Here is a 14,933-nt window from a genome sequence, read left to right as displayed (position 1 = left end):
TTCCTTTGTGTGTGCTTCATCAGGAACACAGCAAACACCTTGTTAGAGAGTGGAAATTTGCCCATCATTATGAAATTTTCCTCACACAAGTTTAAATTGGCAGTAGGGTTTGGAGCACTAATTGTCATAAAAAGATTGAAAGTGAGTGATGCAAAATAATCTGTTACATCTTGCCTTAGTCACAATTTTGAAGCCACGTGCCATTTTGTCCATTCCCAGGTCCAGGGCTTGCGTTCTTAGCATATCCAGAAGCAGTGACGCAACTTCCTGTTTCTCCATTGTGGGCAATACTATTCTTCTCCATGTTGCTTATGCTGGGAATTGACAGTCAGGTAACACAGATACAGCGTTGTTTTTAAATGTTTTCACAGACAGCAAACATTAAATAGTTCACAATGTGTTTTTCTCAGCACATGAAATTTCTCGTTGTACAGTATCAGCTACTTTATTGGTGCAGACAGGGAAAAGGTTGTCAATAGGGCCAAACATATTGGTCAAGTCCAGACGTAGTGCTTTGTGTCCTTTTTTTGTTACAGGAATGATACATTTGCATTTAGGGGTGCTTTGTTTTGTTTTTGCTCTAACAAAACAGTAATCAAAATGGTACATCTTTTCTCTTGTACACCCAGTTTCAGGCGGCTTGTTCCTATCACTACTGTTTCCCTTTTATGTCCAATTGAGGAGGCTTTGTATAAGCCTTCTCTTCCAATAAATCCTGCTTCCTGTGCTGTGATCCTAGCCTCAGGGAGAGCTTTATTTGGGTATCACAGGGAAACTGCTTAGCAAACTAGGAGGTCTCGTCAGAAGTCAGCCTAAGAGAAGAAAATAGTGAGGAGAGAGCATTTGAACTGCTAGCCTGTACCTAACCTAACAAAGCAAGTACTGCTGCCTCACTTGAGCATAAGACTATACTGTGGTTTAGAGATGCATAACTAACCCTTGGACTCAGGCACTCATGTTACGTCTCCTGCTCCAGCATTGCTAGATTTGCTTGTCAGTTAATTTCAGTTTGATGAAACAATACAGTTTCATCAAATACAGTATAATGCTCACTTTCCCCTTCTATAAGGTGCAGTTCAAACTAACCACAGTTTATCAAGGTTCAGATACCGAGTGACAATAGTGCAGTATTTTTGAAGCAGTGTAATGAGTAACAGGAACAAATTCCTGCTTAAAACTGCTGAGCAGAGAAATTAACCGACTAATTAAATACTTTTAAAGAAAATACAATTAAAGTCTGTTTTCTGGCACCTAAAGAATAACAGTGGGCAAGAGACAAGTTTCTTTAGGGTCAGGAATCCAGAGGAAACAGCATTTTTCAGGTCAATGCAAAGCTCTCCCTGCCAAAAGGGGAACAGGTAGACTAGGGACTAATGCCTACCTGTTCTGCATAGAGCCAAACCAACGTGGAACTAGAGATGACATGGGATAGTACCTTAGATTACTCATTTTTTTTTCTAAACCACTTATTATGAAGCACTCAATAGAAGGGTATGCATTTCTGAACAAACATGGATAATCCGAGAGCTCTCTTCAGAAAACTCATTTTCTGCTTTTTAAGACATATCAAACTCAAGAGGAAGAGAAAATAAGCAATGATACCAAGTAAATGATAGCAAATTGCAGAAAGCATTGATATAATAGTGAACAGAAAATGATATGGCTTTGATTGCCAATGGAGTTATAAACAACCTTTATATTTTATAAACTGCCGGAGAATAGACAACTGGTATATAATTCGTGATCATGTTTCAAATTAGGTAGTATACAGTCACCCTTTCCCCCTGCCCCCCAGTTTATTTAAAGAGATTCTGTAGTTCTATAGAGAAAGACAGACAGAGTTCAACAAATGCATACTGGTCCCAGAAAAAAGGGACAATCCCTCCTTTATATTGTAGCATTGAATGGTTTGTTTGCTAACATTCTTCCATGTATAAAAGCATGGGCACTGGGGTCCTTAGACCTACTAGATTCTTGGAGGTTAGTAAAAGATACTAGAGGGAAGCTATAAGAAACATATACCCTGAAGGGAAATATTTCTACTACAAATATGCAAATTTCTTATAACCCAATGAGCTGTTCTGAGAATTCTGATCTTTTCTGCAGTTGGGGTCATGATGAAAGAGGTATGCACAACAGCATTTAATGGTGATGACCTGTTAGTCACAGCAGGTTAATTATAGTGCATAAGGAAGATGATGGGTAGGCCATGAAAATTCTCCAGAAGACAAATGAAGACATAAGACATAAGACATAAGAAATTTATTTGTCATTGCACTCACAAGTGAGTGCAATGAAATGAGGTGCTCTTCCCCAAGGTAAAACTGGACAACACCACTACAAAAAAAAAGTTAAAATAAAAAAAAGTTAAAATATACACAAAAAAGCAACACTTTTTTGATTCTGGGCCATTACCAATGACAAAACTGACATACAACTAGGGTTGTGCATTCTGGTATTGGTACTGTACATTCATTTTTTTTAAAAAAAAATCTTCTTAACCCTTAATGGGATAAATGTCAGCTGTGATGGACCACCACAGATTCAAATTACCAGTGTGCTATAATCATATAGTGTTATGAGGACTTTGATTCTGATACACATATAAGAGCAAAACAGGCAAAAAACAAACAAACAAACAACTGCACAGGTTGTGTGTGGCCCTTCTAAGGAAAACTCTCTGGTTCGAGGTTGGATAGAAATGAGTGAATCTCAGACATGTTCCTGTGAAAACTTTGTGCAATCCAAGTGGCCAAAAAAAAGATGGTGAAGAAGACACTTCTCTCCCAAAGAGCCAATGTGCCAGAGAAGGACAAAGATGACATCAGCACTCAAACAGACACTATCAGCTAGTGCAACAACAGCAGTGATGCTGCTGCTTCTTTGGTTGGGAAAGAGATTGATGAAGAACACCAGACCATGCCTTCCATATCCACCCCATGCAGCTCCACCATATTCAAGGAAGGTTTACTCCCAGCCCCCATTCCCAGCAAATCTCTCCTGTGCAAAGCAACATTGGGTTTGCTGGGAACTCAACTTCAAGTATATCTGGTGTGGGGGGAGCGGAGGAGACTGAGAGGAGCAAGGTGGGCACTATTTCAGAGGCATGTGACACTGAAATCACCACTGTTCCTCCAGCTGCTTTTGTCCCACCAGTTGCCAGAACTAGGAGTGATGACAAGTTAATAATCTTGCTGTTAGGAACATGCAGGATTCAAAACATGCCTATCTCTGCAAGGTCATGGCAGAGGGAGAGGCATATATGCAGGAGTCCTGGAAGTCAAAACAGATGGATCCTTTGTCTTAATGCACTGGGAAGGAATCTATTTGAGGAGGACTGGCCAAGGTGGCAGTGGGACTATTGTCATGACCACCAACTAGTGTGCCCAGTGGGAGAGTGTTCTCTCAGGCAGGGGACATTGTCAGTCCACATTGCTCAGGCCTGGAGCCTGGAACTGTAGGAAAAACTACTTTCCTTAAGGTCAGCTTACCATTGCTGGGTTTCCCTGAAGTCCCCTTTAAGGAAGTGAGAATGTCACTGTCTGCTCACAGTACTAGGTATGCCATGCTTCAGTCTGCTGCTCCCCCTTCTGCCTCTTTCGTTCTACCAAATGCTTATCCAAGATTGTGCTCACTCACTCAGCTGTGCTGAGCCCCATGCAGCTGGCCCAGTTCGAACCCACCGTAGGTGATCTGCTGCTGCAATCTGTCTGCCAGAACTGCCCAAGGTGTTTGCCCACTCCCCAGTGTGACCTCTTCTCTTGTTCCCCAATGCTGCTGGCATTCTCACTGCCCAGGGTTCAATCAGTAGGCCCATTACAGTCTTTTCCTAATACCGAGGCAGAATCCATACCTTGGCAGCTTAGCAGCTGTCCTAGTTCTTGTAAAGGAATGTTTTCAATGTCCCTATCTTACTTTAGGCTTCAAATCTATGTTATGCATGTGTTAGCTTGCCTAGTTACCAACACAAGTGTGCCAAGGGGAGGTCATTTAAAACAGGAACCACTGGGCCCTGTGGTACAGCTCCTGATAAGCAATGGTTTCATGCAGTTGTTTAAATGCTTTACATTGTCTTCTGGTTTCTGTAAGATTGCTTTTGAAAACTTTAATTAGTGTAGCACCAATGAAGATGGAATACTGAATTGTGGGAGGCTCAGCTTCATACAACAAGCATTCCCTGATAGCCTTGAGGAAATTAGAACATTTAACTGGGGCAGGGTGGGTGGGGAATCACTGGACCAGTAAGATAACAAAATATAGAATCCTAGCAAATCCTCTCTATTTGTGGGTGGAAACACCTGTATAAAACATTGGCTAATTTCTGTACATTCTATGGAGTAAAGCTGAGGATGTTATTCTCTAGTGAAATGGTGGGGGGGGGGATTCCTTCTCCCATTGCATGGCCTCCATGGGTCCTGAGTAATCCCTTCCATTGTCCAGAATGGACATTATGGGGGCCTGTGGGACAAGAAGGGGAAGTCCTTAATTACTGAAAATTGCTGCCAGTGAAATGCCTTTACCAGCAGTGGTAGTTTGTGGTTATAAACAACTTAAACAACCTGTCCCATAGTCTCCACATGTTCCTGACAATTAAGGGACCACTCAGGACTCATGAGGGCCAGGAGACAGGAAGAAGAAATGTTTAGTTTCAAAAAAAAAGTCTCTGCTGATGACATCATTAGTCTTACACCACAGACTTTACACAAACAGGATTTTCAGCCCATTCACAAATCAACAAAGCTGATTTTTCATGCTCCACCTTAGTTTGGCTTCTTTCTGAGCAACAACTACTTCATAATGGAGTTGAAAATAAACTAGGTTCTTTTGTTCATTCTATCAAGCCTGATGTTAATTTTTTTAAAAAAAAAATACACCCACTAACACTACATTAATAAGACATTCTGAAGAAATTGCTGTGACTTTAATTAGGTCAAACATATCCTTAACGGAATATGGCTTTAGGCTATTTGAAATAGCCAAGAAAAAGTAGCCTAATATTTCTGCACACTGAATACATGTCCAAGGGCATTCAGGATTCTTCCAATGTTGCATTGTTTACCATCTTGAACTGCTTCATTTCAAGTGTAATAGAAAATATTCCCATTTTACCTTCACCACTGAGTATTTTTTAAAATGTCCTCCATATCCTGTTCTGTCCTTAGTCTGCTTATAACACGTTGAAATGCTTACTGTTACATTGCCTTTTCTGACAAACTTTCAAGGGCCTACCAAAAAATGGGGAAACACTCCCTACATGATGACAGACAGACACATGCTAAGTAGCTCTCTTGGAGGTATGGCAGTCATTCATTCACTGTAAGGAAGCAGCTTGGTATCTGCCTCTGGAACAAAACATCTGGTCTGAGCAAATAAAGAAACCTGCTAAGTTTAAAAACAGAGGTCCGTTCATTCATTACTTAGAACCTTCTAATACCATTTTTCAGACCTAACAAAAGCCTCCAAAGCAACTTACATAACAGAACTAATTCAACAATAAGATGCTAAAATCAAAAGCAATACACTTAAAAATGTAAATGACAAAGCACCAAAGTTAACTGTAGTAAATGTTTTTAATGCCAGTCTAAATGCCAGTAGATTTATTTATTTATTTATTTATTTATTTATTTATTTGTTTGTTTGTTTGTTTGTTTGTTTGTTTGTTTATTTATTTATTTATTTATATCCCGCCTATCTAAATGTGACCACTCCAGGCAGCTTAATTATGATGTTCTCATGAGAGGTCAGTGAGCTTAATTATGGCCCTGCCCCATATTATGCTGGATGAAAATCATGCCCTTCCTTTTTAGATTATTTTTGGCACAATATATTGATTTCGTTGGGATCTCTTTATGGAGAAAGGTAGGATAAAAGTATTTCAAATAAATAAATAAATATTGTGTTATTAAACAACCAATATGAATTTTAACTTTTTTAGATTCTTCAAGAATTGTGAAGGGCTAGGATAAAAATGAATGTTCATTTAATCTCACTTGGTTTGGTTAATCTTTAATTCTGTTTTCAGTTCTGTACTGTTGAAGGATTCATAACAGCTCTGGTAGATGAATTTCCGAGGTTATTACGCAGTCGACGAGAAATTTTCATTGCTATTGTTTGCGTTGTTTCCTATCTGATAGGACTATCCAATATTACTCAGGTAAGTCAAGTCCCAAATATTTATTATACTTTATTTGCTATGGCTACATGTTTTAGTAAGCAGAATTAATGAAGACAAATGCTTTCTACAATGCTTATGATTTTAAGAGAGTTGAGACAATGATTACTTCAAGTTTTTCTTCAAATGCAGTGAGACTCAACCATTGGCATTCCAGATGTTTTATGTGTAAGCACTCAGAAGCTTCAGTCAGCATGTTCAATAGCTAGGAGTCTAGGAGCTAATGTCGAAAACATCTGGAGGGTCAAAGGTGGAGAATTCCTGCCCTAATGGATTTGAGACTAATACAATGGACAAAGGAATAACAGTTATACGTAAGCAACTTGCTTGGGTTAATGCTATGCTCAAGTCTTCCATTTAATTTGCATCCACTAAGAATCCCATCTCATTTTTTTTACCCTTACATAGAACAGCCACATACAAACATAGTTTTTATAATCAATACCCAAATGTTTTTAATAAGTTTTTTAACTCAAACATTCCATAGTTTTCATGAAGGCTTTCATGGCCGGGATCTAATGGTTGTTGTGGGTTTTTCTGAAGATGCCGGCCACAGAGACTGGTGAAACGTTAGGAACATGGCCAAAGAGCCCAAAAAACCCAAAACAACCATTCCATTGTTTGCTTAGCCAAGCATGTTAGTCTGTTATATTTTATTGCATAAGCAAAAAGTCATGGCAATGTTTAAAACAAATACTGTACATAAAATGTGGCATTCAATTTTTACGCAAGGCAATGCATCTTACATGTCAACTCTTTCTTCTGTATCTACTTTGTGTCTTTGGTTAGATTAAGATCCCTCAGCAGTAAATGAATGGGCATGTCATATTTCTTTTATATATCTTTTTCATTTATATAGCCACCTTTCTCCCTGGATTGGGAGTTTGTCTTATGCAACATCAGGCAAAATGTTATTAATAAGGATAATTAGAGAATTCAACAAACACATGGACATTGCGGTACAGTAGGTCACAGTTATCCGAAAGCAAGTGGTAGATAAATGCTCAGTAGACCATAAAATATAGTAATGCAAAAAAAAAAGGATTCAAAAGTAATCTCAGTCTTGAATTTTATACATTGCAGGGTGGACTATATGTGTTCAAGCTTTTTGACTACTACTCTGCAAGTGGGATGAGTCTCTTATTTCTTGTGTTCTTTGAGTGCATCTCCATATCCTGGTGCTACGGTAAGTGATGTTTTATTCTCCTGAAATGTAATTTAAACATATAAGACTGTACATACTGTGTATAGGATTCACATTTAAGTAAATATTGGTGTAAGCTCTCTATGGCGTTGGGCCTGCATACATTTCCTTCCCTTGCCATCACCCTTACAACTGCCTGAAAACAGGCTGTTAAAAGTTGCTGTAGCCCTCCAAAGCAGGTTTTTAAAGATGACCTGGGGAGTCATTGGGCTACAGTTGGAGAGTAAAAATGCCTTCATTTTGTTCCACCAGTGGAAGTTCAGCTTTAGATCCTGTCCATTATGCTGTCTTCGAGATCTTTGGGAGAAGCCCTTCTTTCACTTCTGTTGCCTCCACTGAGTATGTCTGGCGCAGATACTTCAGCAACACTTTCCATAGGCAATCTGACACATTTTTTCTTTACATGGGGACAGTGCTAAACCAGTGGTTCTTAACCTTGGGTTACTCAGGTGTTTTTGAACTGCAACTCCCAGAAACCCCAGCCAGCACAGCTAGTGGTGAAGGCTTCTGGGATTTGCAGTCCAAAAACAACTGAGAAACCCAAGGTTAAGAACCACTGTGCTAAACTACCAAAGCACTGGATTAGGCCTTTGGGAAATTGTCTGGACGGGTCCATATGATATATTAAATAGACACATGCAGGTTCTCTACATATTGGTTACTGAGTTCTACCGATCGTCATTCTTTCCTTCTTTCTTTTTAGGTGTAAACAGATTTTATGATAATATCCAGGAGATGGTTGGCTATAAACCATGCATCTGGTGGAAGCTCTGCTGGTCCTTCTTTACTCCCATCATTGTGGCAGTAAGAACAAATTATTGTTTTATAATGGAAAAGAGACTAAACAACCTTGCAATATAAAATACATAGTATTATACCAGTGAGCTAAAAATCAAGATTTTTTTGTACAAAATAAAATTTTACTTCCATACAAAATAAAATTATGTATTCCAATGAGCCTCCCAGTTATTACCTAAATACCTATTTGCTGGTGGGTTGATGAGCATGGGAACAGCCCATTATTAGATACCTTCCTCTTCTAAATTTAACTTTCGATATTTTGTTTTAAAAAAGCTGGTAAATGAGTATCCAAAAATAGACACTACCTATAATGGCTCTTTGTGGGGACATGTGCCTACCAATAGTCCCTCTTGGCTTTCTCATTACTTACTTTATTATTTATATTTATCATATTATTTTTCATTGTGCAATCAAATAATTATCAGCTAAAACAAACCAAAATATTTTATGTCACTAATAACTAACTTTGACAATATTTTTCCTCAGGGTGTATTTATCTTCAGCGCTGTGCAAATGACTCCTCTTACAATGGGTGATTATGTATTTCCAAAATGGGGCCAAGGTGTTGGCTGGTTTATGGCTCTATCATCTATGGTGCTGATTCCAGGTTACATGGCATACATGTTCCTTACTTTAAAAGGCTCCTTAAAACAGGTAAAGTGTGTACTTCATAACAAACTTACTCAAAGCATAATTCTATTTTCCTCAGTTACAGCATCAAAGTCTAGTATACCTCTTAGCTGCAGCCTGGCATCCTCAAGTCAGCCTATCTACAGAATGACCAGAATCCTGATGGTGCTCATGTATGCTTTATGCAAGTTGCCAAACAAATTGCAGCTAATTGCTGGTGAGGTACCAGGATGATGCTCAGCTGTGCAATCAGGAATTTAACCAGGCACACAACTAAGATGAGCCTCAGCATCTCTATAGTTAGCTGCCATGAGCCACAGCAAGTTATACAAACCACTAGTTACAATTTTGATGTGATCCAGCAAAGAATTCAGAGATTCGCTTGCTTCTCTGTTCTGAGGGATGAACATCTACGTGCTTTCAAACTTTCAGATCTTACAGTGTGTACAAAGTAAAAGTATTTAGTACTAATGCTATACCAAAATGTCTCCTACAATTCTTTTTGTTGATTTGGGGGGGGGGAATCCTTTCCACAGTCTGTGTGGCATCTAGCAACCCACCCACCTGCACTTCTGACACTTCACTTGAAGCCCAGGGGAAAATGTTACAAAGTATACTGTTCCCAGAGGGCTATTTCAAATGAGGGGATGTAGGCAGCCAGAAGAAAATTGCAAAGTGGTACGAGATGTGTAATGTAAATAAATAAATAAATAAATAAATAAATAAATAAATAAATAAATAAATAAATAAATAAATAAATAAATAAATAAATAAATAAATAAATAATCACTTTGCAATGTTATGGTAAGTTCAAAAACATCACAAAAAGAAATCCTAAAGCAAAGGTCCCCAACCCCAGGCTTGTGGCCCGCTGCCGGTCCGTGGCCTGAGCCAGACTGGGCTGTGGAGAGATACCTTCCCCCACCCCTGCACAAACTCCCACACACACAACCCTTTGTGCCTGCGCATGAGCATATGAGCACCCATACGAGCACTGTGGTGGCCTTTGTACATGCACACGACTACGCTTATATTCACACGAGTACTGCACCACACTTTGTGCATGTGCAAAAGTGCACATGCGCCTGCATGAGCACTGTGCTGCCTTTTATGCATGTGCATGAGTGCGAGCATGCTCGCTTAGCAAAGGGGGGTAGCCTGCCTTCCTCAGCCGGTCCATGGGGCTAAAAAGATTGGGGACCACTGTTCTAAAGGACTCTAAGAATGGGGCAGAAAGATGAAAATCTTATTCCTGGAGAAATTATACTTTTGAAAAATTGAGGACAAAACATGACATAGCACTAGTTTCACTTTCTTCCTGAAACTGAACACCACTCTGATCTTCTCCATACCAGCCAAAAATTATACTGTAAACATTGGTAAAAGAGAAAAAGGAGAATGATTCCTTCGAAATGTAGCATTAGGGAGGGCTTGGAGAATGTGCTGGACCCTGAAGAATAATTACTGGTAGTCAGCCAAGATGACTCAGAAGACATTTTTCTTTTTTAAAAACAATTGAGATTTGTTTTGTTTGAAGGCCGCTTTGCAGAATTCTCTCCAAAATTTCTCCACAATTTGTTTGATGGCTGTCTACCACCACCCCACAATGCCCTAGAACAGTGGTGGCGAACCTATGCACGTGCGCCACAGCTGGCATGCAGGCACTCAAGCCATAAGTCTCCAATGAAAAACACTTACCCATCCTACGATCCTGGATTTCAGGAAGAAGTCTTGGGAAGGGAGGGAGAGCCAAGGAGGCAATAGCCTCCACACCACAAACATACACACACCCCTGGACATCAGGTATGGAAACAGCCGGCTCCTGCCACCTGCACCTTTAAGGATTGTAGCCGGAGACGGAGCGGGGAATGTCCTGGGCAGGCGCTGGAGGTTTTGTGGCCGGAGGAGTGGGACTCATCGGGATAGTCATGGTTGGTTTTGTGTTGCGGTTTGGGCACTGGGGCTCAAAAAGGTTTGCCATCACTGCCCTAGAATAACACTAGGTAGAGGGAATTGGCCCAAATCCTCTTACATATCTATGCAAATGCTGTTAAGGTTTGGAGATAAATTTCTTCATGAAACCACTGTAGACACCATCTGTTTCATCCTGAGTCACACAGCTCAGTATGCAATAAGCAACTTCTAAATTGATTTCTTAACTTGAGGGAAATTACCTCTGTATGTTACACCATTTGTGTTATGCCAGTGTAACTAGGCAAGAGGATTTGGGCTATTGCTGAGGAACTAAAGTAGCGGCCAGGCCTCTGACACAGTTGCTGTTTTTGCCACTTGTAATGGCTGTGCAGAAATATGCTACAAGTGCAGCTAATGGAAAAGTCCATCTCTGAGAAACCACTGGATAATTTCTTCTTTCCCTGAAGAAGTAGGATGAAATGCCTCTCCATTCCTCTCCTTACAAATAGTCAAGAATTTCAAAAGGTCATTGGTACACAGCTAATTAAGGCAAATATCCTGATTATGTAGGCTTGATTGCTACAGTTTACCATACTGTGCACTGTTTTACAACGTTTCTTTCAGGTCATGTTGGAAAGATAATGAAGTAAGCCGCCTTGGGCTCTTTTTAAGGAGAAAGGCAGGATAAAAATATTTTACCTAAATAAAATGAACTTGTGCTTCCTTCCTTCCCCATATAATTGCACTGTTAAAGAAGGACCACTAAGAACAAAGTATGAATTGAATCTGCAACTTCATGACATTCAAGCTGAGAATAGTGATATCCCTCTCTTTTCTCTTCACCTTAGCGTATCCAAGTAATGATTCAGCCAAGTGAAGACATTACTCATCCTGAAAATGGGCCTGAACAAGCACAGCAGAGCAACTCTGCAAACAAAGAAGCATATATATAAAGTTTGGGTCATAGAAATGATTCAAACCTTCCTCTGGGTGGGAGGGGGGGCAAACAAATAAACACAAAAGAAACATGGTTGAATATGACCACAAATTTATGTCTGAGAATAAAATTACCTACCTCTAGTGGCACAAAATACCATCACCACTATAAGGGAAGCAATTGTGGCTATGATCGAACCATTGTGTGGGCTTAGTTGTTGACAATGTTTTGTGTTTTCTGGCAATCCATAGACTGTTAACATTTTTATTCTCTTTCTCACTAAGAGCTGAGTATCTGTGGAATTTATAAAGGACACATGTAGGCCATTTTTAATCTACCTTTTAGAGCAACAATTTGAAGTTTTGTGCAGCTGGTTTTTATTAATATATTTCTTACTGTTTGAATCCCAGACTGTTATTTCTGAGAACAGTTAAATTGGAAAGCTGTTTTGTATTCACCAGCAAAGTATTTTTTACAAAGAAAATTTACAGTGAAAACGCTACCCTAAAATAGTAACCAATCTCACTCTTGAGTTGGTTTTTCTAATTTCCTTGAAAATATCCTTCTGCACAGAAGTATATTAAATAACTTGTATACAAAAAAGCAAGCTATTTCTAAAAGTATAAAGCACAGATTAAATTGCACCACTACTTAACTCTGTCTACCAGGCCTCTCACATTTAAGATCTTATTTTATATATATTTTTGAATATTGTCAGTATAAACATATTTCAAATATTGGGCCAATTAGAAAAAATGAAAGTGGCAATATTATGACACATGTACTACAAATCATAAGCCTCTCCGAAAGCTCAACCATATTTAAAGCTGTACAAATTATTATTTAAGCCAGATTGTGCTTCACTTTATGTTGCACCATCAACAGGTGTAACACTACATCACCAAAAGAGAATCGTACAAATATTTTACAGATCAAAAGGCTCCCCAAGGAAAATAATTGAGGGCTTTACAATTAGCACTGCTCTAGTTTGTCTGTTAAAGGCCTATCAACAATAAACGTTTTAGACTAGCAAAAGTATTATAAAAGCACTTTGAAGATTTTTTTATTTTTATGGTTTTATTTAGATGTATGTCTTTCATGGTAATGATGAAGATACAAGGAAAAGGTCTTTCCATAAACAACGCCACACTATGTTCTAGCTTGCACTTTCCACACAGGTATCTATGGTTGACCAGTTTCCTCCTGTGTAGAAAACTGCAAGGCAATAGAGTCCATAATGGCAATTCTTGTTTGGCAGCTATGAGATAGACAGTAAGGATCATGGGGAAAGTGATCTGCAATGTTTTATTTTACATGACTGCAACAGAACTGTGCAATGAAATATGCTTTTCAGCAAAACCTTGTGCAAAGTACAATGTTAGATAGCACACACTTTATGTAGAACTACTATGTGAACAACATGTTGTGAACGTTGGGTTTTTCGTTGTTTTTGTCTGAAGGTGACAAACATATGTTCTTGCAATAAGGTATTATTCTCAGAATGTCAAGCACATTATTGTAGAAAATATATATATACATATATTTCAACTTAACAAAAAAATTCTCATAAAAAGAGTATTGTTTAGTAGGGTCTAAACTGTTTCATACAGCAGGTCAGCTGTAAAATATTCAGAAATCTATGATACATGCTAAATGTCTATAGAAGAACTCACAAACAAATCCAAATGTCTTGTAGATTTTCAGGGTCTAGGAAAAAAGAAAACATGTCATACTACACATGCTTCATATACGTTATAACTGTGAATTTCATTAGATTTAAGATGCAAATTCAAACTTTCTCTTTATTGTTTATGTAATCAAGTCCCATGTTGTTCTAAGAAAAATGCAGTATTCAATGTTTGATTGTAGAACACTTATGACAGATGTTTGACAGATTTGCTCTTCAGCAAAATTCTGCGCAAACGTATCATATATAGCACAAAAATAGTGTTGTAGAATTACTGTGTGTAAACTGTGAATAGCTGTATCTTTTTGTAGTATTTGCCCTTTAAAAAGAAAGAATATATGATCATATATGCTTTTTGCAATAATGAATTATTCTCTAAACATCAAGCAAATTTATCTCTATATAAAAATATATATGTAATATATACACATTCTAAAATATATATAGAGCCTGTTTAAAGAGAGAGAGAGAGTACAGTATAATTTAGAAAACTGCAATGTTCTATGGACCAAATGTAAAATATTTATAAATTAAGATGCATTTTAAATGTCTATAAATGGTGTCCTAACTAAAGCACGGTTGTTATGTAACTTTCCAAGAGCTTAGAAAAAAAATAAAGATTATATTATACATTCTATGAAGTGGCTTTACTTTCATTCTTTCATTGGGCAAAAGGTTTTAATTCATGAACTAAAACTAATGAATTAAATTCCAGTATCCCAGAACTCACTCCCTTTGTGGATGACCATCACTGGAGAAATACAGTTCTTGGATCATCATTCTAGCTTTTTTGGAACAGAGGGTGTCAGACAGTCCTGGACACATACTCTTCTTCTCTGCTGCCGTGCACCCAGCTTCAAAGGAGTTTGTTCACCTTTTTCTTCCTGATTTTTAATCTGAAGCACAATGGTTCCCAACCTTGGGTCCCCAGATGTTCTTGAACTCCTAGAAACCTTCACCACTAGATGTACTTACCAGGATTTCTGAGAATTGTAGTCCTGAAACATCTGGGGACCCAAGGTTTGGGGACCACTGCTCTAGTATCTTAACTGGGCGGTCCTCTGAACCCCAACCCACACATATATGGGAGAGGCGCGGCAGTTTGCTCTGTGTTATGTTGGGTTTGGTTGGCTCCAGGCTCTGGCTTTCCCTAGTTCTCTTTAGCAAATAAAGGAAAGCAAAAGTTTTACACAAAACACCAGCAACATCTTTAGCAGGGGACTAAATGAGATGAATGAGATGACAGAGGCAACCAGAAAGAGGAGAGTGGGACAGAATTGCCTGATGTCTCTGACCTTGCCCACTTAGCAAGTGGAGGGGGAAAGCAGGGATCAAAGTCCTTTGATCACTGCTTTCCCCCTCCACTTTCTTGCAAGGAAAGTGCTTTCTTTCTCCACTTTCACCACAAGAAAGTGCTTTCCCCCTCCACTTTTTTCACAAGAAAATGGAGGGGAAAAGCAGGAATCATCAAAGTGCTTTGATCCCTGCCTTCCCTCTCCACTTTCTTTCTTGCAATGAAAGTGGAGGAGGAAGGCCGGGATCAAAATGCTCTGATCCTTTCTCCCCCTCCTTACTTCCATGTATAAGA

The 14,933-nt window shown here is 38.8% G+C and overlaps 1 protein-coding gene across 5 annotated transcripts in view; it reads left to right on the top strand.

The window, feature by feature from the left end:
- The window catches only part of SLC6A1 (solute carrier family 6 member 1), a 155,320-nt gene extending 141,338 nt beyond the window's left edge, over window positions 1–13,982 (top strand). For all 5 annotated transcript variants that reach the window (XM_072989728.2, XM_072989730.2, XM_072989731.2 and 2 more), the window contains 6 exons: window positions 220–332; window positions 6,023–6,154; window positions 7,256–7,358; window positions 8,080–8,180; window positions 8,664–8,831; window positions 11,570–13,982. In XM_072989728.2, the coding sequence (XP_072845829.1) occupies window positions 220–332; window positions 6,023–6,154; window positions 7,256–7,358; window positions 8,080–8,180; window positions 8,664–8,831; window positions 11,570–11,674 (722 nt within the window). In that variant the 3' untranslated portion in view covers window positions 11,675–13,982. The remainder of the gene's footprint in view (window positions 1–219; window positions 333–6,022; window positions 6,155–7,255; window positions 7,359–8,079; window positions 8,181–8,663; window positions 8,832–11,569) is intronic.
- The last annotated feature ends 951 nt before the right edge of the window (window positions 13,983–14,933 follow it).

Source organism: Pogona vitticeps, chromosome 2 (genome assembly GCF_051106095.1).
Source record: "Pogona vitticeps strain Pit_001003342236 chromosome 2, PviZW2.1, whole genome shotgun sequence".
In the NCBI taxonomy this organism is placed as follows: Eukaryota; Metazoa; Chordata; class Lepidosauria; order Squamata; family Agamidae; genus Pogona; species Pogona vitticeps.
Note: the sequence above shows the minus strand (reverse complement) of the source record. Positions and strands in the feature narration are given on the sequence as shown.